Source organism: Symsagittifera roscoffensis, chromosome 6 (genome assembly GCF_963678635.1).
Source record: "Symsagittifera roscoffensis chromosome 6, txSymRosc1.1, whole genome shotgun sequence".
NCBI classification, from domain to species: Eukaryota; Metazoa; Xenacoelomorpha; order Acoela; family Convolutidae; genus Symsagittifera; species Symsagittifera roscoffensis.
In genome coordinates, this window is record NC_087067.1 from 51,110,819 (window position 1) to 51,138,154 (window position 27,336).

At 36.9% G+C, this 27,336-nt stretch overlaps 1 protein-coding gene across 1 annotated transcript; it reads left to right on the plus strand.

Moving 5' to 3' along the window:
• On the plus strand, positions 1–26,502 carry LOC134847538 (serine-rich adhesin for platelets-like). The gene is made up of 16 exons (XM_063864596.1): positions 1–2,124; positions 3,625–3,818; positions 4,329–4,688; positions 5,384–5,581; positions 6,149–6,372; positions 9,069–9,279; positions 9,951–10,283; positions 10,643–10,861; positions 19,073–19,313; positions 19,682–19,908; positions 20,330–21,199; positions 21,371–21,553; positions 22,601–22,731; positions 23,573–23,729; positions 24,401–24,852; positions 25,872–26,502. The coding sequence occupies exons 1-16, from the start codon at positions 1,662–1,664 to the stop codon at positions 26,254–26,256; spliced, it is 4,848 nt and encodes a 1,615-aa protein (XP_063720666.1). The 5' UTR covers positions 1–1,661; the 3' UTR covers positions 26,257–26,502.
• The last annotated feature ends 834 nt before the right edge of the window (positions 26,503–27,336 follow it).

Genomic DNA, 27,336 nt, shown 5'->3' on the forward strand with positions numbered 1-27,336 from the left:
AATGCGAAACTGCAGATATTTGGCGCATGTCCTTAAAGACTCTTCGCTTTTTCTACCTTCTTCATACATCAATCAATTACAATTTTTTCAACTTGTTTCCAACATACTTTGCCCTTGGTTCTTACCATTCACACTGCCCGCTAATTATGACGTGACATTTGACGTAATATCTAATCTAACTTGAACTTGACATCGTTTTTGCGTGGTGGGTTATCTTATGTGCGTACATATGCAAATTGAAAAAAAAACGTTCAAGTTATTTGAAGTTGATAAAATTGTAGAGGTATTGCGACAGTTTGATGAGATACTGTATAGTGGACACCCTCAAAAAGCAGACTAATTGAGGAAATGAAAAATATGCATAAGCGAAGTGCAATTGTTTGCCAAACTCTTCTATCCGTTTTCTAATTAGCAACAAGAGTTGCCTTAACATTTTTTCTCGCTAGCAGGAAATTGGCGCTGCATAGGTGCTAATTCTTAACAGACAGCTCTTTCAAATCTGCAGTTTGTCTGGTTGAAAGTTGTAGAATAGTAATTACCATTTGATTCTTGGCCAAGGGGTTGTTTTGTTTTCCGGTTCATTTATCAAGCTCCGCATCGCAGCTTTTCTAATGGCCCCGTATAGTGAAAATGTTTCCTGTCCTTTAAAGCCGACTCACGAGCCTAGGCTATGGATTGGTATACAAGGGGTAATAGCCTGATATTATCCTGGCAGGCAAACGAACCGTTCGTTTATTCAATTCCTTTCCTTAAAGCCAATGAAACGCTAGCATTGTTTCTTTTGCTACCAGCGCCCTTTGTAAGTCATTAATTTTACTGTGCTACTTTTTTTGCCTGCTAATCAATATTCGATTACTTGTGAGGGTATCTAGCTAAAGTCTTTCGCAAATAAAGATTGGCGTCGCTCTAAATTACCATTATTGACTTGGATTAACGAAAACATGTTACTTTCCTAGAGTGACTTGATCTGTTGCTGATTTTATATTAAGTTACTTTTCTCTTATCTTTCCTTAGTTCCTGTCTTCTATATAATTATCAAAACCTAATCTGCTGAAAATGATTTAAAAAAAGCGCAATTTAATTCATTCACTGAGAGTTTTTTGTGATTTGGAAACAGGTGAAGTTTTGGTTGCGCTTATGAAAAAAACATCTGTGAACTGTGAACATCAATATAGTCACGCGTGGTGGCTTACAAACAGTAAAAGTTTGATCAAGAAAAATGATTAAAATCATTCCAATTACTTTAAAAGCTCTAGTTTAAAATTCCTTCTCAAAAGCACTTTTTCTTTTTTACGCTTGAAATGAACTGAGCTAAATGCAATTATGGATAGTTCTTTCACCCTGTGACGACATTTGAGAAGAAAAATGGAGTGAAAATGGTAACAAAGATACTTCGTATGTCTACCCAGTCAAACAGGCTCTGCTGCTTTTTATTTTATTGTTCTGCTACCCTATTAGGACCTGAAATGAACTGCTTTTAATAGCTCGTCCTCAAAATTTCAGCGTAAAAGTTACTCATTATAACTACGCGTGCTCTAATATCTCTCAATCATTCTTACTTGTTTCATATTCCATTTTTAGTCTACTATCGGTTATTTATTTTTTTGTTTCCTCTTGTTTTTTTCCTTGCGATGACACATCTATGACTGTATAGTGTCAAAATGGGCGGGAATGTTGCCAAGTTTTATCGCGCCCTACAAAAAGGCAATGAAGTTCACGCTATGGCCATCTATGTCTCGGCGAGTAAAGAGATGAAAAACTATGACCCGAATCAGTTCTATGGAAAATGTTCACACGGCAACACTCCAATGCATTATGCGGCCAAGTACGCCATGAAAGAACTGCTGGAAAAGTTTCTGTATATCGGATCTATCAGAGGCGACCCAGAGTTTCCTAATTTGGAAGGAAAGAACTGTTTCCACCTCGTGTGTACGCGACTGCCCCGCAACGGAGGGTCTTCGGAACAGACACTGCCAGGAGGAGGAATGGGAGTTAATGCTCTGATAAACGGGACAGTATCCAGTGTGGAAGCTAAGCGAAGGGCAGATTGTCTGGAGATTTTGTTGAACTGGAAGAACCCCACAGATGGATCGCCTCCGGATCTGTTCATGCAGGACCTCCAAGGTATCACTTATTCACATACTTCCACCGTTAGCCTCATTTCGAAAATTTTGCTCCTATTGCAAACGGGGTTTATTTCAGTTTTCATCCATATGATGCATAATTCATACTTATAATAAAATAAAGTGGTTTCGTGTGTGTGTGTGTGTGACCAAACTCCTGTTAGTAATATAATCGTAGGACCGTGAAACTTTACATGCATGTGCATATGAATACGGGGAGTGCTATGGGCGGCTATTTGGTTTTTTAGATTTCGCCTAACTTCTTTTGAAAAGGGGCTGAAAATGGAGTTACGTAATGAATAGTAATGAGGGTTATCGAAGTTTTCGGAATAATTGTAATTGAGATAAACGTTGAACTTCAAATTGATAACATTTTTTGTTGAACATGGTATCATTTTTGACCCTGTGATTAAGAGTCTTTGAAAGTAGTGAATGCTCTTATTTAGGTCGTGGTGATTTTTTGCTTTTTGTATCAGGAAAAAGGTCAAAATGCTTTTATAATTACAGATGTGCATTCATACATATCAATGCATTTATGAATTCACTTAGATATAAACGCACTTTTTGAACTTCATCTGCCGAAAGTTAGATAACTTGCACTCTCCAAATACGAACGTGTAAATGGCGCAAAAAACGTGAACGACTTCTAGTTTCGAAAGTGGATTTTAATTTTGAGATTTCCCAGCGGAACCAACTTCACTTATTGATCCAGTGTTCTCAAGTAGAATTAATTTGATTTTAAAAGTGTCAAATATAATTTTGTCTTGAAGTTTGTCCTGAAGAGATTTAAGGTTTATATTTATTTCTTTAATTTTTGAAAACACTTCAATTCGAATTTCAGTCTTTTTTTCTTTCTTTGCGTTCATGGGATTTTTATCAACTGATTTTTGCCTATGTTCTTTCTTTAACTATTCTTCAAGTGCAGGGGTTGAGTTTTTACAAACTTTAAACTTAGTAATATGCAACAGTAGTTATATTACAACATTTCTCTCTTCAAGGACCAGAAAACTTGAATAGGAAAGTAAAGCTAAGTTGGGTAGTTTGATTTACGAGATTAGGTACCGAGCCACAACTGGCTTTACAGCTAATGTTTATTTAGTATAAACTCATCGTTTCTGAGACTTCTAGCGAAGGTTGAAGGGGAAATGAGTGGAGATTTACCTACATCAATCATTTAACTAATTTAATCGAAACACTATACAAAATGATTTATGATTCGCAAAATAGCTAATCACATAATTTTGTTGTTTTGAGGATGTATCTTTGAATTTAAGACATTTCAAGAAAATAACCACTTGCGAAGAAGTCATGGTGAAGTTAAAAAATGACTCTTTCCCATGATACCAACCCAGGAAATGATAACCTCTCGGATAATTAAAAAAATAATAATAATTTAGTAGAAATATATAAAATAGGAGGCAGGAGGGGGGGTGGCTATAATGGTATAATTGGGAATGCCTGCAACAGACGAATGTGTTATGTGTTGCTGTGTTGTGTGTAGGCAACACAGCATTGCACGTGGCGGTGGTGAGTGGGCTGGTGGACTGTGTGCGTCTGTTGCGCAATGCGGGCGCCCCTCTCCTCTTCGTGGAGAACAAGGACAAGAAGACTGCGTGTGACCTGTGTGAGAAGCAGTCCCATCTCACACACATCGCCAGCTTCCTCGAGTCTGCCATGGTCTTCAACTGCCAACAGGTAGCTGAGCGAAAAGAAAAGAAAATAGTAATAATAATAGTCATAATATTATAAATTTAAAAAACAGTACTAATAATCATAATAATAATAATCACGAGATTAATTTATTAGTAGATTATATTTTCCTTGTTTTTTGTCTAACTTTTTTTCTTTGTAGCTTGAAACCTTTATTCGCCCTTAATAGTTTCGATAAATGTTTTATAGACTTACTTAATTTTTTGGGGTAGTTTGAAGAGCAAAAATGGATTATTCATTTCAAAACCAATTCAGAATGGTTGTTGTATAAAAGTGGTACAAAAATTTCAAAACAAGTGCTTAAAAAATTTTCATGACAGCATTTTCTTACGATTTGTCTTTTGTTTTTGGCTAACTGGGCTTAACTTTTTTTCGACGTATTTATTTCCGATCTATTTTTTATTCCGTAGCTTGCAGTGATACGCTTGCGTTGTTTCGCAAGTGATGCGAAGCTCCGTTTCGCCTCTGTGTAAATTGATCAAATTGTGTTGGAAGGATTCGCAAGTTGTGTGTGTTGCTGAGATCAGTGCGCTCAGAACAGAAATCTCCGACTACGAGAGAAAGGGTCACGGAAGTGCAAATGAACCCGAATGCGAAGATGACAACGAAGAGGAAAACCGAACGAGAGTGAACAACCTTAGAAAAAAGCACAACTCGTCAATTTCTTCTTCTATTTGCGAGTCATCGACGTCAACAGTATCGATGAATGGCGAATCATTGGCGCCTAATAGAAAAGAACAGCAGAAACAGCTGCAGAGTTGCTGGACTAAATGCAGTTTCACACTGGAACAGATCGCGAGATTGAGACAGACTATATTGGAGGACACCGCCAACGAGTTGAGAATATCGCTAGATGTGAGTTGCTAACTTATTATGTTCTCAATGCAAACATTTTACTCGAAATACAAAAAGTTCAATTTGAAATCACTGCAAGGATAGCCGGTGGCTGTGCTAGTAGCACAAAATGTTACCACCATGGAATTTAATTAACATGGTACATAATTTTCAAAAAGTGTTATTTTTTCCTTCCGAAGTTAGTAACCGTTTTCTTGAATTTCATAATAGTGCATTGAAATTAGATAAATTAGCGAACTATGATTTTAAAAATCGTACTAAAAGAATTGAACGTCTGTGGTGTGGTTCATCGGAATAAATTTCCAAACCCTACTGATGATCACTAGAAATAAATCGGATAAAAATTAATCGCAGTTATGACTGGAATATATCACTCAAACACATCCGACGATTATTTGCGGTACCTAAAACACTAGTGTATAACAATACACTCTGTGTCAAAATTCTTTCCTATCCGTGGGGGTGGCCGGAACTATAAAAGCTATGAATCAATATTGTTAATCAAATCCATCAAGTAAATGACCAAACTAAATAAAAATTCGGTTAGAATTTAGCATGCGTTTTGTTAAGTAACGAAGTAGTAATATCCTTTAGGAACCAAGAGGTAACTTCATGTATTAGTAGTATAAGACTTAATTATCTTGAGGGGAATGTGTAAGCCTTCTTTTAGTAAAGTGTTCGTGTTTGTTGTTCAGGAGGCCGAACTGCTCTTAATGCGAAGCTGGTGGTTGAAGGACTTGGCAGTGAGCACTTACACGGACATGGCGGAGAAGCTGAGTGTGCGGGGGTCTGTTGGTCAGAGGAGCAACAGTTCCAGCCTCCCCTCCCCCCTCCCGTTCCCCTCCTCCTCCTCGTCCTCCTCTTACCCTTATCCATATCAGTACCAATACCAGGTAAACTTAATCAAAACTTAATTGGCCCATTTTTTGTTGCCAATTTTTTTGCGTATTGACGTATTTCGTTCTTTTGTGCCTAGCAATTTAAGTAATGCTGTCTGAATTTTTAAATACTTCTTGAAAATAATTCGAAATTCTAAATTCATAGAGTATAAAGAGTGAATTAGTTATTCATTCATAGCTCCTACGCCCTGCCTCTTTTCTTTCAATAGAATTTGTGAAAGGTATAAAATTAAGCGCCCTTTTTCCAATTAATTTCATTTAAAAAGGCCACTGCGTTACCTGTTGATTTTTCTGCCCTCGAAGAAAAGATGGTTGAAAGGACATAATGATGTATAAATATGCTCTTTTTTCATGACTTAAATTAAAGTAGTTGACATTCGGAAGAAATAAGTTGCAATTTTGTTACGTTTTTTGTAAATAAAAATTGGGGTTGTATATTTAAATCACCGTAAGCTATGCAAACATTAACTGTGGCAAAGATCATACATGCTTTGTGTAATTATCAATCGATTCGGCAAATACATTTGTATTGTAGCGTTTAACATTCTTTTTTTTTACCAGTGCCAGTCTTCGACGACATCTACGTGTGGGAGTGGATTGAGTGGCGTTACCTGTGGGGGCAGTGGGGTCAACCAATCACAGCAGAGTGTTTGCAGTGGAAGTAGAAGCGTCCTTGTAGCTCCTCAGCCTGTTTCTTCTTCTTCTTCAGCTGCTGCACGACACCACCACTCACACCATCAGATGACCCCCTCCTCCTCGCTCAATGAGTCATCATCCTCTTATAGGTGAGTTGGGGGTTACATGACAAAAGATCCCTTACCTTAAGATCCCAAACGAGAAGATCCCAGTCAATAAAATACCATTCCAAAAGATACCTCGTTCTAAAATTGCCCACGACATAAGATACCATAATAAAATAACAAAGAATCTGAGAATTGAAAATAACGCGGTTAATCGATCAAAGCAAAAACAAAGCGTCGGTTAAAATAAAAGAAACGGCAAAAATTTTGCTGCACAAATTTCCAACATAAATGACCTTGCTAATCATTTGGCCTTCACATTGAAACTCAAACTTCAAAAAATCTTAGACTACAAATGAACTTGAAAAGGGTTTCCAATTAATCAAAACCAACTTTGCCAAAAATGGCCTGATTTTCCAGACAACTTTAGTCGGTACGAAATTGAAATTGAGTTTATTCAAAATTCTAAAGCTTTGAAATCCTTTTCATTACATTACGGATAATTTGCCATTCTATTTGATAAAAAATATCAATGCTCAATTTTAATCAACCTTTTTGCTAGGCTTAAAACTCAAAGAGCCGTCAGGCCCCTACCCCAACCTAGCGTCCCGTAAATAAGGTCAATTGCTCTGGGATCAAATTGCTAGAGACAGCATTTTTGAATGCGATTCGTAGTATTGCGTTTCAGCGTTCTCTGGGAGGGTGCAAGGAGACGTCTATAAAGAAGTTGATCAAACAAATTTAAATTTAAGAGAAATTAGTCAAAAACTAAAACAAAATTTAATAGGTTAAATGGGCAAGTGAACGGATATAAGACAATAAATTAGAGTCTGTGTATGAACTTTTTCATTCAGATCACAGTACTTTTTCCGGGATAAGTTGATAGCACCGCTGGATGCTTTCAAAATATTGAATTTTTGATTGGAGGAATCCAGTTGAATTGTTTCAAGAAACGTGTATATATATATTGAAGGATGGCTGCCTTGAAACAAAACGGTGATACCTAGATGCCACCCTTCAACTGCATTTGTGGTTCGGGCTAGACCACACACAGAATTTTAAAAATGGTTCCATAAAGAAATAAGAGTAATTTTCGGCCAATCAAATCCCCTTAAATGTACGTTTTTTGGAAATAAGCCGTGAGCTTGTCTAATTTTTTGAGATCGTTTTGTGAAATATCTAGTTTGATTGCCACAGTGCATATTTCCTCAATTACTAGGTCGAACTCAATTTCCACTTTTGACTCCGGAACAAAACTAAGCGCAGGAATCCTATTCAACGTTAAGACTAGCTTGCTGTTTGATTCGTAAGTCTTTTTAAGGCTCAATTTGGATATTTTCCTCATAAAGCTCTGTCATAGGTGAAAATAGCGTCCTTTAATGTAAGTTTCGTAATGAGACGCAAAAGCACTCAACGCCGCAATTTGAAAATCTATTAAATTTTTTTCCGGGATTACGTCACCGATAAGCGATTTATGTGCGGCTAGGAACTTGTTATAGGTTATTAAGCGCTTGTTATAGGTTGTTGAGCAAAGCGTAGACGCAAAGCGGATAAAACCCGCCAATCTCGACGGGCACAGTGTAGAGCTGGTAAAACTGACTGGGGCAAATTTAGAAAGTACCGTCCACAAGCCAGGTTCTGTTGTAGAATTTGAGTGCAGTGAGGTTTTCAATGTCGCCAAAATTTAATATGCGTTCCGTATCTTGTATTCCGCTATCAAAAAGACAAAATTGCTTAAAACGATTGGGTGTTTCGAAATGACGGCCATATGTGGCAATAATGGGCAGAGATGTTTTTTTTTTACTTCTGTTGAAAGTTCGCGTTATCGACGACCGGCAGGGCAAACACAGTTGAGTTGCTTTGTCGTCCTGTACCCATTGCAAACTAGCTGCGATGATCTGGCTGTTTGCTGGATTAAGTTGATTCCTAACTGTCTCCTTCATTTGCTGAACTAGTTGCCGAGCGTCCTGCGTTGAGCTCGTGACTATGCTCGTTGCTGTTTGAGATAAGGTCGCTCCCAGAAGTGATTAAAGTTTTTAGACATATGATCTCCATTTGCTGCAGCGCCAGTGTGTTGTTGTCTTCGTATCATGTTTTTTTTTGAAATTCATGGCCATCAAGATAAATCAGTGTTTGGCTTTTTTGTGAGGTTCCCCAAGTAAAAGAACTCATTTTTGACTATTCAATGAGTTAAAGAGTTTTAAAGAATGCAGAGTGTATACATTTTCAGTTGATTTGTTCTAATTCAATGCAATATTAACACTAAATTAAACACATGCTGGCTCTATGTTACTCTCAAAAATGAGTCCAGTTTAAAGTTAGTTGTCTTACATTTGCGTTGTTCTTTAATAGCGCGAACCTAACTGAGATATCATTACTCCAGGTTTATTTCTGCTTACTTTTTGATCATGATTTTTATTCATAATTCATGGGATATTTTTTGATTGGCACGGGATCGTATGGTATGGGAGCTTTTAGTATGGTATTTTTTGTCCTGACACCGAGTTGGGGACTACTTAAGGACAATTATTTGAGACTATTATTTAACAATTTTCCGGTAAACATTTACCCGCTGCTCCCAAAAAAGCTAATCAAAAGTCGTCTAATTGAAGTCTCACTTATGTATTTACTATTCGGGTGGATATGTTTGTATCGAATTAATCAATTGTTTTTCTCAGGATGGCATTATTTGTATATCTATAAATAGTGATTTACTTGGCAGTGTTTTGTACTGATTGCAGTAGTCTGACGGAGGCAGATCAGAGCAGAATGAAGAGAAGAAAGGACTCCTCTATAAGCAGCAACTCCTCCTCCCTCATAGTGTCGGCTGAGGTACACACACACCAACACAGAGACAGAGACAACAGAATGAACCAGCGATCCAATTCGCCACACTTTGTTGTCGGAGACGAAAGAAAGACAAATTATCAACACAATCACAATCAGATAAAGGTAGTCGAACAACAGTGCATGTTTTTAGAGCAGAAGAGGAAAACTTTAAAACCGAGATAAAAACTCACTCTCAGAGCACTGAAAATTTCATTGTACTAAAATGTTTTGCTGCATATTTAAAAAATGTTCTTTCTTTCAAACTAGTACACCGGCAGATTTATGGGGTGGTTGGGGGGGGGGGGGGGGGGGGGGGTTGCGGCGTACGCCCTTCTTTTTAGGATTCGTTCGACCCCCTGCCGACCCCCTTTGTACTATTTTGCGATATCTATTCTTGGCAGAGTGACCTTAAAATTTTGAGGGAAGAGCATTCGCCGATAACACGCGATGTTTTGGTCAACATTTTCCAAAAGTGCCCTAAAGCGCCTTTTTGGGTCTGTTTTTGAAAAATTTGCCTGTGGTCTCTATAGTATTTTCGCATAGTAATTTGTGGACGTAAAAAAGGTCGACAAAACTTTTTTTGCCTGAAGTTTTTTGGAAAATCCGCCGACACCCACCCCCCGCTAGAGAAAATTCTAGATCCGCCCCTGAAATAGTATGCGCTCAGACCATTGTGCTGTGAATGAAAGCAAGCACTCTGCTCCTGTCACTTGTAATATAATGTCACTGATCCATTGCATACCGACAGTCGAAATCCTTGCTGTACGACGAAATGAATTGTTTTGTTTTTACAGAACGATGGATCGCAGTCAATGGGAGATGATTGTAATTGCAGCCTGCACGAAGTGTCAACGAACATGATGAGTAGCTACAAGAACACAAGTGGCGAGTTGTCTATAACCTGTTCTAAAAGAGACGACAGTGACTTGTACCCTGTGACTTGCGAGATCTGTCTGTCACCGGTGGACATCTCGGACCCCTGCAACTCAGTGGTTAATCTGTCCTGTAACCATTGTACATGCTACGCCTGTTGGCTAGACTACATGAGAGTGCACGTGACCAAAGAGAGAAAGTGCACCGTGGAATGTCCGGTGTATCAGTGTGAACAAATTCTGTCCTCATACAAGGTACAAATAAATGATCGGTTTTGGAATAAGAATATTTCGCGCTCCTATGCTATCGATTTTTGCTTGGCGAAAAGTTTGTTTACATATTTGAATTTCGAGAATCATGTCAATATGAAAAAATTCCTGATCAATAACACGTTCTCAATAACAAATCGGTCGTACTTGGAAAATTTTGTCAGATATCAATCATGAACTGATAATTCTATCTAATTTTTATTAGACATAAATTTTTTGGCAATTTTTAAGGAAGCTGTAAAATTGGTTATCCATGAGACTGGGTTTGTCAAATTTATTGCTGTTGCTTTTTTTTTGTGGTGAATAAATATCTAGAAGCTTCATGATCAATTATATTTTGTTAGGTTGAGAAGCTCATCAGATCCCAAATGGACTTCGAATCTGGTGGTGGAGACTCCTCAATGTCGACTGTATCTGTGATGCAAGATGTCCACAATTTGATCAGACTGTTAGAAGAGAACAGAATAGAGAGATTTGTGGAGCTGTATGAGGGGATGAAGTGGTGTCCAAATGCCAACTGTTCCTTAGCTGTCAAACTGCCAAAGTTCTTGTCCAGAAGGCCGGTAAGTGTTTGTTTCAATAGGAACTCTTTTTGCTAGTCTATTTACATATACAAACTGGTTCCTTTTTCAGTCTTAGCTTAAATGATACACAATCATGGGACAAAGAAGTTCCAAGTTTTAGTTTGAAACAATGAAATGAGGAAGCTCACGTTTTATTTGTCATTATTTGTGTAACTACTTGAAATTCAGTGCTGAAAGGCTGACATATGATTAATGAAACTATTTTAAAACTCTTGTCTTATCAAACATATGATTGTGTCTAATCATTTCAAATTCATTCATACTCAAATTCGTTTTTAGTTTTCTTTCGAGCTAACTTCAAATTCAATTGCTAAACGGGAAGGCAAATTTCATATTCAGATAACAAAAACGCTAATGACGGGAAGGAATGCGCTTGATCATTTGTTTCCATTTTTAAATTGCCTTTTGATCAAAGACTCATGTTTGTTGAGTTCATTGAAAAAGGTTCAATCGTAGTACGTTCTTGGTTCGGAAAGCTTCATGGTTATAACACATGCACATGCTTGTGGTATGATACGAATTCGCTTTTTTCCAATCGAAGTTCACAAATTTTTGTTCAACTTTTGTGTTTAGTTTTAGTATCGCGTACTGCTCAATTTCCATTTGGCGATTTAAAAAAATAGTCACTATTTAAACCGCATTCATTACTGCCTGGTATTTGATACTAGAGCGTGTGAACTTTTGATGACGATAAAGCGATTGGTGCAAATGTCAAAGAATATGATTTGTTTTATAGCTTCCCGTGATTTAAACTCCGTAGTTGGCTATTCTATTCTAGAGTCAATGAACCTAGTGAAGACTCTTATATAGGTATGATTTTTGTGTTTTTCAGGAAAAAGTCAAAGTTTGAAAGTTTGTTAACTGTAACATTTGATTTTTTGTTACAGTTTGAATTTTAAAGTTCAGTTAGTTTCCTTTCCTTTGATGAAGGCAAACTCCACCATCGAACAGCAAAAGTGTAAAGGTCACAAAAATGTGATTGAATTCTATTTTGGAAATTGGATATTAATTTTCAGATTTCTCAGCGGAATAAAAAGTTTATCTATTGATCCAGTATATTCAAATTGGGTTAGTTATATCAAAAACAAGGGCAATCATATTTTGTTCTTGAAATTCAAGGAACTTTAAGGCCATATATAAGTGCTTGAAGTTTCTCCGAAAATTAAGTCTGTTTTTTTTTTCTGTTTTCTTGCATTTATTGGCTCTTTTCCAGCTTTATGTTGTATACGTTCCTTTTTTTAACGAAACAAATTTGTTTTCAGTATATTTTGCAATCATTTGGTTGCGTTTTTGGTATCTATCGAAACAATGCCAATTAATTAGCATCTGTAGCTGATTTATTGGTGGTAAAGTTCAATAGCAACTGTAGCTGCTGTATTGACAGCTACTGTTCATGATTTTCAAGCAATCGTGGCGCAAATGCGAGGAATTGTGAATTCAATCTTCCGGTCGGAGCAAGATTTCGGCTCATAGCAAACAAAAATTGACTATTTTTTTGGCTCAACATTGCTGGCTTTGTTACAGCTTTGTTTTTGCTTTGTTATTGCTGGCTTTATTACAGCTTTGTAAGTTATATTTCAATGCTCAAATTAACCTTCAATTTACTTCCTTGGCATGTTTTCTTTAGAAGGAACTTGATTCAAGACAAAATCAAGACAAATCTAAAAAAATTCGTTTAATAATTTTTCATGTTTCGATTTTGCGGTTTTCGTCTCATTTTCTGTCTGCTAGTTCACCATGCTGCTTTTTTGTTTTATCCTAAATGTTGAAAAGCTTGTGTTAGCGAAGTGCTGCTTCGCCTCTCTGACAAAGCTGCTTTTGTGTCCAGACTTACTTTTTGCACTTTTTAAAATACTTTCATGCTCATTTTTGCCTGTGTTTCTTTTTTTGTTTGCTGTTTTTAAAACATACTTTAATTTTTTTTAAGATTTGTGCGCCACAAGAGATTGTTATAAATAAGTGCGCAAAATTTGAGACACTCATTTTGGTCGTTTTTTTCACAGCAGAAGATCTTTCAGGCTCAAATTTGTTTTTCGCTTTTCGTCGTAAGTGATTTGATGTCAAGATGAATTCGAATTCAAATTCACTTGACAAAAGTATGTAAAATTACGTTTTTCAATAACGGAAGCGCAGTTGATGAAAAAAACGTATGACTTAATTTCGAAAGTGTCTCCGCAAGTTACTCATTTATCTTTCGGAATGGTGTTCTCAAATTGGGTAAGTGTTATCAAAAAAGAGACTTAAAAGTTTCTTGAAAATCAAAGAGCTCCAAGGCGATATGTTTTTTCTATATATAAGGAAATGAGTCTTCACTTTTTTCTAACCCAAGTCGCATAAGCTAGTGCCTCCTTCTCATAAAAGCCAAATCTGTATTCTTGGCGGGTATTTGGATGACAGTATACTCATATAGCTCAACTGCTAAGGTAATATTCGGTAGGTGCAATTCCCTTAGTGTTTTTTCTCGTTTTTCATTTACTTTCTTTTGCTTATTATTTAATTTTATTTTGCTATTTAAAAGCTCCCATGAGCCGTTTTTCGTTGTTTTGAAGTGCAGTTTCTCCAGAAGGAAATTTTCCCAATAACTGATTCTTTCAATTTGGTTTTCTAGAGTTCGTTGACACTTTTACGACTGTCTATTGTCTTTATTAAGAGTCGATGAATGTATTTTAATAACTTATTTTTGGACCGTGATGATTTAGTCTTGTTTTTTTTTCAGGAAAAATCCTAAAATTTGTCCAGTCATAGATTTATATTTTCTTGCGGTTTGACTTTTATTTTAAAGTTTAGTTCATATGTTATACCAGGGGCGGATCTAAGATTTTCTCGAAGTGGGCGGATTTTCACAAAATTTTTCAAAATTTTGACGACTTTTTTTTAGGTCGACCAAATTGATTTTTCGAGCTCTCCCCAAGCACTGTTTTGCCCCCACTTTGGCTAAATTTTCTGCGCCGCAGGCAAGTTTTTGAAAAACAGTCAAAAAATTTTTGACAAAAAATAGCGTTTTTTTTTTGGCGCGCGCTCCCCCTCAAAGTTAGTATATATTGGCGCCTTTAGAAAAATTTTAGGGTCGGTCGGCAAAAAATGGATTTCTGAAAAAGTATCAAAATGGGGACCCTTTGGGTCGGCAGGGGGTCGAATACCTGAGGAGGGGGGGGGGGGACGCATTGATCCAATTTGCGTATTGATCCAATTTTCTCAAATTAGTTCATTTTGTCTAAAAGTTTCAGTTAAAAATTGTTCTTGAATTTCAAAGAGCTTAAAGACCAACTATTTTTCTTCGAAATTTGAAAATTCAGAGTCAGTATATGTTTTTTTGTTTATTTGCGTTCATTGAGTCTTCCAACTGTCTGTTGGCAATGTTTTGTTTAGTATCTTTGAATATACGCTTAGTTATCTATACGCTTAATTAAAGCACTGTCACTGTTGTCTGTATGTCTTAATTAGTCCCGTCTTTACGTAACATGTGTATAAATTGTGTTTTGTTTTTGCAGTTTTTTTCACTTGTTTAGGAAGTGCAGGTTCGTATCTGTTCTCGGCAGCGCAGTTCTCTCGCTAGCGTAAATTTAATTAAATTTTGAAATCCGCGAAAAGAAAGAGCATTCATTTCTGCCTGTTACTCACAGCAACCATGTTTCTTTTAACTCTGTAGTCTAGGAGTAGAATGTTTTAGATTTTGAAGCCGCAGGCTTGTTTGCATCTCGCATGGTGCAAATTCAGCTTTTGAATGTTGACTTTTGTTAGTTTTTAAAGCTTTTTGTCGCTATTTTCTGACTAATGATTGCAAACTGCAGCTAAACCTACGGTTATGACTACCTTTTCATCCAAATTAGAAGCGATCTTGAAGCGATTATTTTCAGAGTGTCTAAATAGTTTTTATGGTTCTCAAAACAAATGATTCGATAGCTGATGGCGTCAACACTGATTCACGTGTTCTAATTCTCTGGCTGAATAAAAATTGCAAGTGGTGCCGGATGAATCAATTGCGGTCGCTAGTTGTCATTGACTTGTGATTACTTTTGTCGGTCGAGCAATGACGGTCGCAGGGCAATTTATCTTTTTCCGACCTCACCTATTCAGTTTTACCATATAGCATTTTACCCTATGTACCAATTTAACCTACGCCATTTGAACCTGCGCCAAATTACCCCACAGTTAAATTTTATCCTTTATCAAATCAAGTGTTATGAAAGTGTCAATTCTTTTGAGTTCTACTAAATAGACTCATAATTTGGCTCGGTTAATCATCTCAGCACTTTGTGGACTCGATTGAAGATTTTGATCCACAAAAAAAAACATTTAACACAATTAGCAGTTATAAATCCCAAATATCAATAAGTAAAAAGAAATTGAACTAAAAAATTGAATCTTTTTATTTGTTGCAGTTCTATACCCGATGAGTCAAATACACAACAATACTATGCAAGTTGCCATCTACACAACGACCCCGGAAAAACAGTACTCGATACTGCTAACCCCTTCCACAGATATATAAAACCTTCCTTCAAAATCTCCGTCTATTGTTTTTTTTTAACAATCTCAACTTAAACTGTCCCCCTCCAAATACTCAGTAGCTCTATTCTCACTCGACTAAAAAGACTACAAAACTCACCCTGAGTCCAAATCCAGAACACTTTGCTCCCAATGGACCACAACTCCACAATCTTAGGATTCAATTTCGTCCATTCATGAAATACCCACTACACTGCAAGGCACAAGCTACTAAAAGCAAGTAGCGTACCTCGGTCCTGAAAGCGCTAGCTGGCACCCCCTGGGGAAAAAAGGAAATGCTTCTAATTACGCACAAATCTATGGTTAGACCAGTCCTAGAATACGCTTCCTCAGCGTGGTCACACGCAGCAAGCCCTACCGGCATTCAAAGACTACAGACTGTACGAAACGCCGCACTGTAACTCGATTCACCAAAATGACCAAAATCGATCACATACATAATGAATGCCTTATCTTTCCCGTACCATACCGCAAGAAACTATTTTTCTTCCAATACTATGCAAGTTGCCATCTACTCAACAACCCCGAAAAAACAGTACTCTATACTACCAACCCCTTCCACAGACATATAAAACCCTCCTTCAAAATCTACAATGCAAGATGCCTGACTTGATCTGCCCTAATGAATATATAATCATGAGAGCCAAATTCCATTTTCACAAAAATACTCCAAATACGACTGGTTTCGAACTAGATTGAAACTGTCTCCATACTTCAAACACGACAGAATACTCACCGAAAACCTGCCACTAATCTCCTCAATTGAATTACCACTGAGTCGCAAAACTTGTTCCAGATTAGCTCAACTACGCTCGGGCTGCTCCCCCCCACTTCATTCCTATCTCAACAGACTTGACCCAAATCTCCCCCCAACGAATGTCTAAAGTGCTTCAACACCGCACACGAACCACTTCTTTCAATGTCCCCAAAACCCTACTACACAATACGTTTTCACTCTGGTCTAATCCTGTCGAAGCTGCTGCCTTCTTCGGGTTGGATCAGCTTTCAAACAACTCAGTCGATCTTGGTCTTGTTGGCCAGCCCTGTCGAATCATCACTGACTCATAGCTTCGGCTATGAAGCCAAAACCGTTCCTCTCTCTGGTGTTCCGCAGATACGGTATATACGAAATCAGACACCACATCCATAGCTTTGCTATCCTCTACCCGAAACGGGCGCCGAAATCAGAATCACGAGACGCCTCAGTTAATGGAATGACATTCTTCCATTGGAAGTACTGAAAACAACCAAAACTAAGAAATCAACCTTCCCTGAAGGACTGAACTAACGAGTTAACAATTCTATACGAAAACGACAACAATTTTTAACAAAATTGGTCCGAAATGACGAAAGTTTATACTTAGTCCCTCGAAAAGGCAACAACAAGCACGAAATATAATAAACAAAATGAAAAACAAAAACACAGCGAATAAAATCAAATGCAAAATCTACTAGTGTGAGTAGGTGTAACAAATTTTAAATATTCATGAAAAATGCCGTAATCGACAGGAAGCTGGTTTGAAAGGCAATGCCTTGGTTAATTTCTGGTGAATGCGCATTGAAGAAAAATTTCCTTTGAAACATACCCGGTTTGACCAAAATTTATCATTTAATTTGCTTATATGAAAAAAGATATATACAATTCGATGTAATTCCATACGTACAGGAAAATATTTGAATTTGCGAAACTATTTTCCATACATGAAAATTTCATGAAAAGCTTTTTCATAAATCTGAAAAATATGAGCTTTGCGAAAACGTTTTTTTTTTCGAAAACAAAATAACCGAGGATTTTCTGAGATAGACAAAACATCTCCAAATACGGACTATATCTGAGATTTCTTCCCCTCGACCAATGGGTTTTTTTTATCTCAGAGATAAACCGTATTTGGAGATAGTTTGTCTGGGATAATTTTCCATAATTCACTCCGAACTATTAATATGAACTACAATTTTGTATATGGCTAGACAGTTTTTAGTCAAAAAGTTGGCTTTTCCAGAATTAAATATTTTGTCAATTGTTTTTTTTTGTATGAAATTGCGAAAAATTCAGCTTGGACTACGCTAAAGACAAAAATAACTAATTGAGCATAATATCTGCAAGTAGTTTTTTCTCGAAAATGTTTATTGAGCATAATGAGTATAAAAGTTATGTTGCGACAAAAATTAGAAAAAATTGGTCCGGATTTTATACTTGGGAATTTTGTTTGCAGCAATCTAAAAATATCTTTCACTTTTTATATATATAAGTTACATTTTAAGCGTTTTTTTCCGTACGTTGTGTATGGAATGGTATGATAAGCTTTTTTGTTCCGACCATTTGAAAAATGGGAACGAACTTTGTATTTTTCTTTTTTTTATTGCCACTCAAAATTAGCTACCACAAAAATTTATTCGAGTAAGTTAAAGATATATCATAATGCAGCCTTTTCAGTCGTGATTTGAACGACCTTAAATATTTTCCAAAAAATTTCCCAGTGTCGAGAAAAACCGGTTTGAAATTTTTAATTATTCGTCTAATTTGAGCGAGTAAAGCGAGTGAGCAGGCTTACGATAGCTTAATTTAGTACCCTAAAAGATTGCAATAGCTTAATTTAAGCCGTTAAAATGTAATTTCTCTGGAGTAAAATTAGGTTTTTCGAGTATATCAGCGCCTTTTTGCTATCAAAAATTTTGCACAAAATTTTGATTTTTTCTGTCAGTTTTTCTTCGTGGTGTGATAAAAGGATCTGAACGAAAATCTAGAGCCTAGAAGCACTCGACACGCATGGTAAAATATGCAATTTTGAAAACAATGCTTATAGAAAAATTTTATACAAGAAACAAGGATACCCGATTACTGAGCGAATGTCACAGAATGTTCCTACCATATCAAAAAAGACAACAAAAAAGTTTTTTTTCCAATTATGGTCGGAACATTCTGTACTACTCGCTCAGTAACCGGGTATCCTTATTTTTTGTACAAATTGTATTATAAGCATTTTTTTATCTACGGATTTCAACCCGGATAGTTAACAGGGAGCGGGAGAAACAGTAAAATTTTGGTGGCCAAAAAATTAAACAAAAATTAATTACAAATACTTTCCAATTTCGTTTTGCAAACGCAAAAACCCCTCCATCTTTATTTTCTGACAACTGCAGTTTTTGCTTCAATACTAAATTTTTTTTGACCTAACAGGATTTTGTCCGCGCATGAACGAATTTGGCGGGATTTTTCATCACACACTCCAGTTCATGATTCTTCTGAAAAATTTGTTAATGTTTTGTGAGACACTGTGCGCTCAAAGCAATTTCGCTTCATGGCGCTTTCTGACCGGTATAGCAAGGTTTTCTAAAGTATTTTGGTGGATTTGCTCGAGAGTTTGTTTGGGGGTCTATTTTGACTCCGTGTTATATACCGTGTATATACCGTGTTAATTGAACCTCAGTCGAGAGATTGGTATAACATAATTTGACTTTTTTCTACCGTTTTCTTCTACAATGCGTATTGTGAACACCAAATGGGATTAAATTTTAGCTGGTTAGGTGATCGCTAGCAATGAGTGATCATGGTAAGCCCTACTGTTTAATATTTGAGGTTAACAAAATGCGAGGTAAATTGCTAAAAGTGATCCCAATATGTTCAAGCGGTTGGCGAGTTAATAGCCGCAACAGCTGAAATTGTGACTGTGTTAATTTTAGTGTGTAAATTACTTCTACTCTTTGGCCTCTGACACAACATCGCCGCCCTCATCGAAATTGACCGAAAGCGTCAAAAGAAAAACACCGACTGAATCTAGTGCAGAAACAGTCACGAACAATGGGCCGAGCCTGGACTCGAACTCTATTCGTGGTAATACTGGTGTGTCAGCTTCTTCAGCGTCTAAACAGACCGACAGTGAAGCAGCAATTTGTACAGCATCGACATCATCTTCCACCAGAAGTAAGATTTTGAGGGAAAATAGTAGATAATCTTAATGGGTTTAATCTCAAAGCATCTGTGGTAAATTCAGTTGAGACCTTCGTTTCCCCTGCTTACTGTTTTTCTCCTGATCATTTTTCCTTTGACCAGATATTAGTATTAATTTCAGAGGATATAGATTATTCGGATCTTTCATCAAAGGTTTTGGCATGCCTACAGATAGCTCATCTGAATTAGTTGAGTTTAATCGATGAGTTCTTATGTGTTCGGCGGAAGTTTTTCAGTGCCTCAATGCCAAAGTTTGAGTATGAAAACGTGACATTAATAGTGAAAGCAATTTTGGTGAGGCTGTGATAGATATGAATTTTTGGCTACTGTATATGTTGCAGAGTCGTCTTCTGGGAAGGAGAAAAGGAGTGGAAGTAAGAAAAAGGGGGTCTCTAAGAAGGAGGCGGAGCTGCAGGTGATTCCCGAAGATCAGATCTCGTCAGTGTCTGTGATGTGTGGCAATGAGCACTACTTCTGCTGGAACTGTAGAAACGAGGGACACCAGCCGGCCTCTTGTGACCACTGGAACATGTGGTTCGAGAAGATCGAACAAGTCAAACCAAATCAGGTGACCGAATCAAGTCTTACGCATCATCACATGCACTCTCCCAAATCAGAATGTTTCTTCCTCCAAATTTCGTTATGGTGGTTTTGGAGAGCTCGGCACATCAATTTGTTCGACCTAAAAAGGTTGCCAAAGAATTTTTTGAAAATTACCTTTCTCCCTTGAAAAAATACTGGATCCGTCCATGTGGGCAAGTTAACAGTTTAAATGTATTGAAAAAGTGCATGATTTTTAATGGTATGTAAAAATTGCTACAAATCATTGTTAGTTTTTGACACTAGAAAGGAACTTCTTTGAAGCAACCAACTTATCTATTTATTTTTGATGGAACTTGATACACTTATGACTGAGTTTGAATGTTTGTGATTGAATTTCAATGTTTGTGCATCGAAAAAAAAAGCGTTGCGTTTGTACCGTGTTGTAGATGGGTACGAAGGATATCTGGGAGAGTGCGGAATATGCTGCCAACTACCTCTGGTTTTTCACCCAGAGCAAAAAGTGTCCTAAATGCAGTGCCCCAATTCAGAAGATAGATGGCTGCAACCACATGAAATGCGTGGCCAAAGGGTGTCGCCACGAGTTCTGCTGGATTTGTCTGACTTCGTGGTCCAAACACGGAAGTGCCACTGGCGGATTCTGGAGGTGCAATAGGTTCCAGACCAGCAAAGACACAACTGTCGCAGAAACTCAAGCCTCCGAGGCCTCTCAGAACCCGCAGACATCGGCAGATCCCGCTGCAACCGGTGAAGTTTCAGATAACTCACATCTATCGACGAACTCAATTCCAGCCATCTCTCCAGCCGCTAAAATTGTGCCACATAAATCAAATTCTAAAAGTATTAGCAGTAGTGACCAACAGAAAAAGTCAAAGTCAGTCTTGACAGTTTCGAATTCCAATCAGTCAAATAGCTCATCGCGATCTACAGCAAGTGAGAACAGATTAGATCCAAGAGAAAGAGCATCGTCATTTTTATCATCACCTTCCAAAGCATCAACCGGTTCTTCGGGAAAGAAGAAAAAAGTAGTTAATGCACTTGCAGCAACTAGACCTACTAGTAGTAGTAGTTCAAGTAGTGTTGCCACGCCTCATGTCAATAGCAGTTCAAATGGTGCCGCTACTTCCTCAAGTGGAAGTAGAACAACAACAGCGACTTCAAATGCGGCTCAGAATCAGAATATTAGCAATAAAGATGCTACAGCTCGACTAAATGACCTGAACAAATTTCTCCATTACTACTCGAGGTTCTTCAACCACAGACTATCAATGAAATTGGAGTTGCCACTGTTAGACCAGGTGAATATCAAATACTCGATCAGAGAGCACACTAGTTTAGTTGAGTACACTTCAAATTTCGATTTTTATGACACATCACGTGAGGTTAGTTGGTGGTCTGAGTTGCTATCAAGCACGTATTATGCGTACCGCTCTAATGTTTAACGTTTATCTTGGATCTTTTTCGTTTAGGCGCGCCAGAAGATCTCGTCTCTTCTGAAGTGCTATGAGAGTGGTCCTGGCGATGACGCGGGGGCGAAGATGGCGGTGTCGAAGTGTGACAGCTTCACTGGGGATGACGAGGAGTCGATTGAGCGACAGAAAAGACTGACGTTCTTGGAGACCGCAATCAAGGAACTCATTCTTACTAGAAAGGTAGTCAACAGAAATTAACTTTTCCTGAGTTAGCTCTTTTTATCGCTGTTTTTGTCGCTCTTTAAGAGTCGTTGAACGTAGTTCAGACTCTTATATAGGCCGTGTTGATATTTCGTGTTTTTTCTTCCATGAATAGTCTTAAAATTTGTCCAGGCTCGAATTTACTTTTTCGAGGTTTGACTTTTGATTTCTTTTCAAGTTTCTAAGCAAACTCCATTTTCCAAGAGCGAATGTGTACAGGTCACGAAAAATTTGATAAACTTTTAGTTTCGAAAGTTTATTTTTATGTTGAGATTTGCCAGCGGAATTGAAAATTGTCCAGATTTCTCAAATTGGGTTAATTTTATCAAAAAGGTGGCAATCATAATTTGTTCTAGAACTTCGAAGAAATTTAAGGGCATCAAATTTTTTCTTTGAAATGCGAAAGTTGAGATTTTTTTTTCAAAAAAAAAACAAGTCAGTTTTTTTTCTGTTTTGCTATCATTACTCTTTCCCATTCGTCATATCTCTTTTATAGGTCGTGTTGATGTTTTGCGTTTTTCTGCCAGAAAATTTTTTTCAAATACGTTCTGGCTCAAATTTACCTTTGTTAAACGGGGTAAAAGTTGATCGGCTTCTAGTTTCGAATTTATTTTTTAGATTTCCCAGCGAAATATACACTTTACTTATTGACCCAGCTTTCTCAAATGTGGTTAGTTTTGTCAAAAAAGCGTTAACCATGAATTGTTTTTGAAATTCAATCAAAGAGCTTTAACGCATTATTTTTTAAATTTGTTTTTGAAATGTGAAGTTTTTTCAAAAAACAAGTCAGTTTTTTCTGTTTACTTGCATTCATCGTTTTTTTTTACCAACTGAATGTTGGCTATGTTTTATGATTTATCGGGTGAGCGGTTTTATCTATCGAACAAATAGCAATAAAATGAATAATTGGGTACTATCTTTGCAAATTTATTTTGCGTTGACCTGAATCATGTTATGAGTAGTCGAAAACAATTAGTTGAATTGGATTTGGAATCTATAACAAAACAGCAGTTTCGTGTTTTGTAGGTGCTGAGCGCTTCGTATGTGTTTGCCTACTATCTGAGCGACTGTCACCACCAGAATGTGAGATCACTCTTCGAGTTCATCCAGAATGACCTTGAAGAAACAGTGGAGAATCTAGCACAGATTGTGAACCGGTACACATCATACAATTGCTCGAAATCGTTTTTAAATCATACCTCAGCTGTTTTTACTATCTAAAACTAGTCAGGGATTTTTTCTACTATTTATCAAAACTAGAAGAAGCGGTTGTTCTTAAACCACCATTTTATTTTCCTTGTCATTTTTATACCCTGAAAATAATGGTTTCTGCTTTGAATAAGAGTAATGAACGTAGTGAAGACTCTTATATAGGTCTTGCTGATTTGTTTTTTTTCAGGAAAAAGTCTTAAAATTTTTTCACGCTCAATTTTGATTTTTCGCGGTTTGACTTGTGATTTCTTTTTAAGTTCAGTGCATTTCTATTGTTAAAAGGAAGGCAAACTCCACTATCGAACAGCAAAATTGTAAAGGTCACGAAAAACGTGATCGCTTTCTAATTTTGAAAATTGAAATAATTATCAGATTTCCCAGCGAAATAAAAGATTTACCTATTGATCAAGTTTTCTCAAATTGGGTTAATTATCACAAAAAAGTGTCCATCATAAATTGTTCCAGAAATTCAAAAAGCTTCAAGGCCATCTCTTTTTTTTTCTTCAAAATTCAAAATTTGAAGGCTCTTGAAAAAAACAAGTTACTCTTTTCCTACTGGCAGTTGGCTATGTTAAGATGGTTCGGTTGGGCCAAGATAAAGTAAGCGAATGCTTTACATTTTGGATTAAAGTTTTTATTAATTCTTCAGTGTTATCGTGGTATTTATTGGGTGACCGGAACCCGTATTGGAATTTTGATAGTTTACATATCTTAATAAGTTCTTGTGTTTTTAATGAACAGGTTCATGTTGTTTGGCAATGCGTGTTCATTTGTTTAATTTTGCAGACAACATCTGAGTGCACCTTGGTTCCTGGTTGAGAAAGCACAGCTGATTGTGAAGAAGAAGAGGTACGAGTTGTTGGATGCCACCACCAGAGGCATCCTCCCCTCAGACACCTCCCCCATATTCAAGCGCAAGAGGAAGACATTCCAGGGGGTGCAGGTAGGACTCTGCTGCTGTTCATGCACCTCTTTTGTTTCGAGGATTTGTAATACGAGGCTTTGAAAAAAGAGCGGATTGAATGAAATCACGGAAGATGCATCCGCTATTTTGAAAGAATGAGCAGGGTAAAAAAACGTCTGTTGAAATGAAACTCAATTCACGGCTGGCATTGAGTTTCATTTGAACAAGCGCTTTGACTCCGCTTTTTTAAATTTGTATCCACTATTTTCGAAGAAAAAAATGGGGGCAAAACGTCTGTTGAAATGAAACAAAATGCCACACGCGCATTGAGTTTCATTCGAACACGTTTTGATAAGATTCGGGTAAATTCAACGTGTTTTCATTCGACGCACTCTTTTTTAAAAGTATCGCATTGAAATATAAATAGTTATTTTTTTTGGTATCTTGTGTCACATATTTTTTAATTGAGATCTCTAGAAAATAGCTTCAAATTTCAAATGCTTTTCATTGTACCGGAGCTCTAGTTACTAATTTGTTTTGTACTTAGGGTAGAAAGTCTCTTTTCTCTGTAACTAATTGGTACTAGGGCTACTTCTTACTCTAAATAATTTTGCAAGATACCATAAATATGAAAAATGAGCTGTAATTTGGCCTCGAAATGCTTTCTTTAACAATCATTAAAAATGATCTTGGCGGTTTCTTTTCCCCAGGTGTGTCTGGACCCCCTGAAGATGAACATGTCTGAGAGACAGGCAGTGATGACGTCACTGTATGAGATGGTGGTGGATGGGGACGGGTGGCTGGTCGACTCCACCGGGTGCCACAACAACATCCCAATGCTCTATGGCCACGAGGACTTCTATGACCTCGGAATGCCTCAAAAAGGAAGCCATACAATGGTGAATGGGTCCAAGAGTGAAGCACCAGGAAAGGTTAAAAAGAAAGACCAGATAGTGAATAATGCGCCGACGGAGTTCAAGCCTTGTGCGCGAGAAGCGTGTAATAGGCGGGTGTCTGTCCCGGGAAAGTTGATGAATAAAAAGAGGAGTGGAGTGTTGGGGATGTTGGCCAAGCAGAAACTCTCGGATCCGATGATGCATATGAAGGGCCAGTACAAAAATCTGTTCGAAAGCAAACAGAATGGTGCTCAGATTTTCTGCAGGTAAACTGCGAAGTTATATATAAGTATTTTTTGTTATTTACACTGGCCAGCTTGTGAGAGTAGTGTATAAGTACGACCCTTCTTTTTTTCCAACCTAACTCGCAAATAAAAGTTCATTCACAAATAAAAGTTCATTGAAAATGTTCATTTGTTTCAATAAAAGTTCATTAAAAATGTTCTATAATCACGATCTGTAGCATTAGAATTTTCATAGCATTTACTTTTTCGCGGTTTGGTTTTTGATTTTTTTTCAAATTTTTTTTCTTTTTTTTAAAATAAAAACGAATACAAACTCCACTACCGAACAGCAAAAAAAGTAAAGGCCACGAAAAACGTGATCGACTTCTAGTTTCGAAAGTGGAATTTAATTTTCAGATTTTCCAGCGAAATAAAATTTTTAATTTTTGATCCAGTTTTCTCGAATTGGGCTGATTTAATTAAAAAGGTGTCAATCATAAATCCTTCTAGATATTGAACGAGCTTTAAAGCAACTAATTTTGTCTTTGAAATTTTGAGTTTTTTTACAAAAACAAGTCAGTGTTTTTCTTTGTTTACTTAAGCTCATTGCCTTTTTTTCCAACTATCAGTTGGCTATGTTCGAAGGTTTTTTAAATTTTCCCAAATTTAGTCAAATAGTTCAAAAGATTAGTAGCCATCGCAATATATGACCCAATTATTTCAGTTTTTATGCAATTGATAGTGTGGAGACAAATTAGAGCAATTCAAATGAATGAGTTAGGTTCCATAAAGTCAATCTTCATTTTATAATGTAACTTTCCAAGAAATAAGAAAGATAATAATTACTATTAAAAATTCAATTGAAGTCTGAATCGGTTGTTTTCAAAAAAATTATTAACTCTTACGTACCCAATGTTTCTTTATCCAACCTTTTTTGAACTCAGAGGTGTGGACGTTGTCATTTTCATTATTTCTTTGTTTCACCTGTTATTCATCATCCTATTGAAAACGTTTCAGCTATGGTAGAGATCATAACCGCTTTTATGTGATGTTGACTTTAGTCTGGCTTGCATGAGGCGCGAGAAGCTGGACTCCCTGGAGAACTCCGGCTTCACAGTCACTGGCCAAAAGAGTTCAACTGTCAGTCTGTCCCAGTCTGTGAACATCAAGCCATGTCTGGACAACGAATTCCCGCCAGTGTTTCTGGACAACGAGAAACTGGACAGAAAGAGACGCGAAATTGTGCGTAAGAACTTTGCAAAACAAGACGAAGAAATGATACACGGAACCTCTTCGGAGCAAAATTTGAAACGAGCAGGGTTACAGAAGGAAAACGAGCCAATGTCTTTGCCTGCTTCGCCGCATGTTGGAGACAAAACTTTCAGAGAACAATACAAGATAGATGACTCACATCTTATTCAGTGCTGTTCGTCCACTGCGGCTTAGAAGAGGAAATCGCAGAAGGAATCCATAACTAACTTAAAAGCTAATCGTAAACTGACAGATAATTTTTATTTTCCGTTTAAACGACTCCAATTGTTAGAATCTACTGTTAAATAAGTAGAAAAGTAGTATCATGTGGATAGACAAAATGTTTTGTTGAATAATTTACCAATGATTTTACCAATTTTAATTGAATGGTTAATTTATCCATTTGTGCTATATTTACTTTGAAAAGCAATTATATCCCTAGCTGTGCAATAACTAAATAAATATTTAATTTTGTCTCGTTTTCACAGCAAACATTTCAGAAGCCTGCTCGTAATTTGGTGAAACACTACATGGCCCAACGTTACATGCCTGGTGAAGTTAAGCGTTTTTTTATTTTGTACGGGAAATTAGCTCTAGGTTGTTGCTTTCGAATTTTTTTTCCATCAAATAGCCAGACTAAACAGTAAAAAAGACATCAAAAAAGGAAGCACGCGACTTGGGTTGCAAAAATGAACTAGTAATATAACACAAGTGTTTGCTTGTACAATATTACGAGTTCATGTTTGCAACCCATCTTGATGCCTTTTTTACTGTACAAACGGGCTATTTACTAGCATCTTTTATCGGCGTCATTGTTGACTAGTGATAGAGATTATCTGGGCACAGTTGTATAACAAGAAAATATAAATCTGAAGGTCGAATTCCGCAGATGGTCGAAAGTTTTTTATCTTTCAAACGTATTACCTATGCAAGCTTCCGAGCATTGTGTTTTAATACGAGTCAGCTTTTTTTACAATTCAACTCGCAAATAAAAAAAGCATAGTTCAGACTCTTTATATAGTCCGTAATGATTTTTTTCTTTCCTTTTTTGAAAGTGTTAAAGTTTGTTCAGGCCCAAATTTATACTTTTTTTGCAGTTTGACTTTTTTTATTAAGTTCAGCTCAGTTCCTCTGTTAAAAGGAAGCAAACTCTACTATCGAACAGAAAAATGTAAAGGTAACGAAGAACGTGATTGAATTATAGTTTCCAAAAGGAATTTAACTATCAGATTTCCCAGCCTACAACAAATTTTATCTATTCAACCCAGTGTTTTC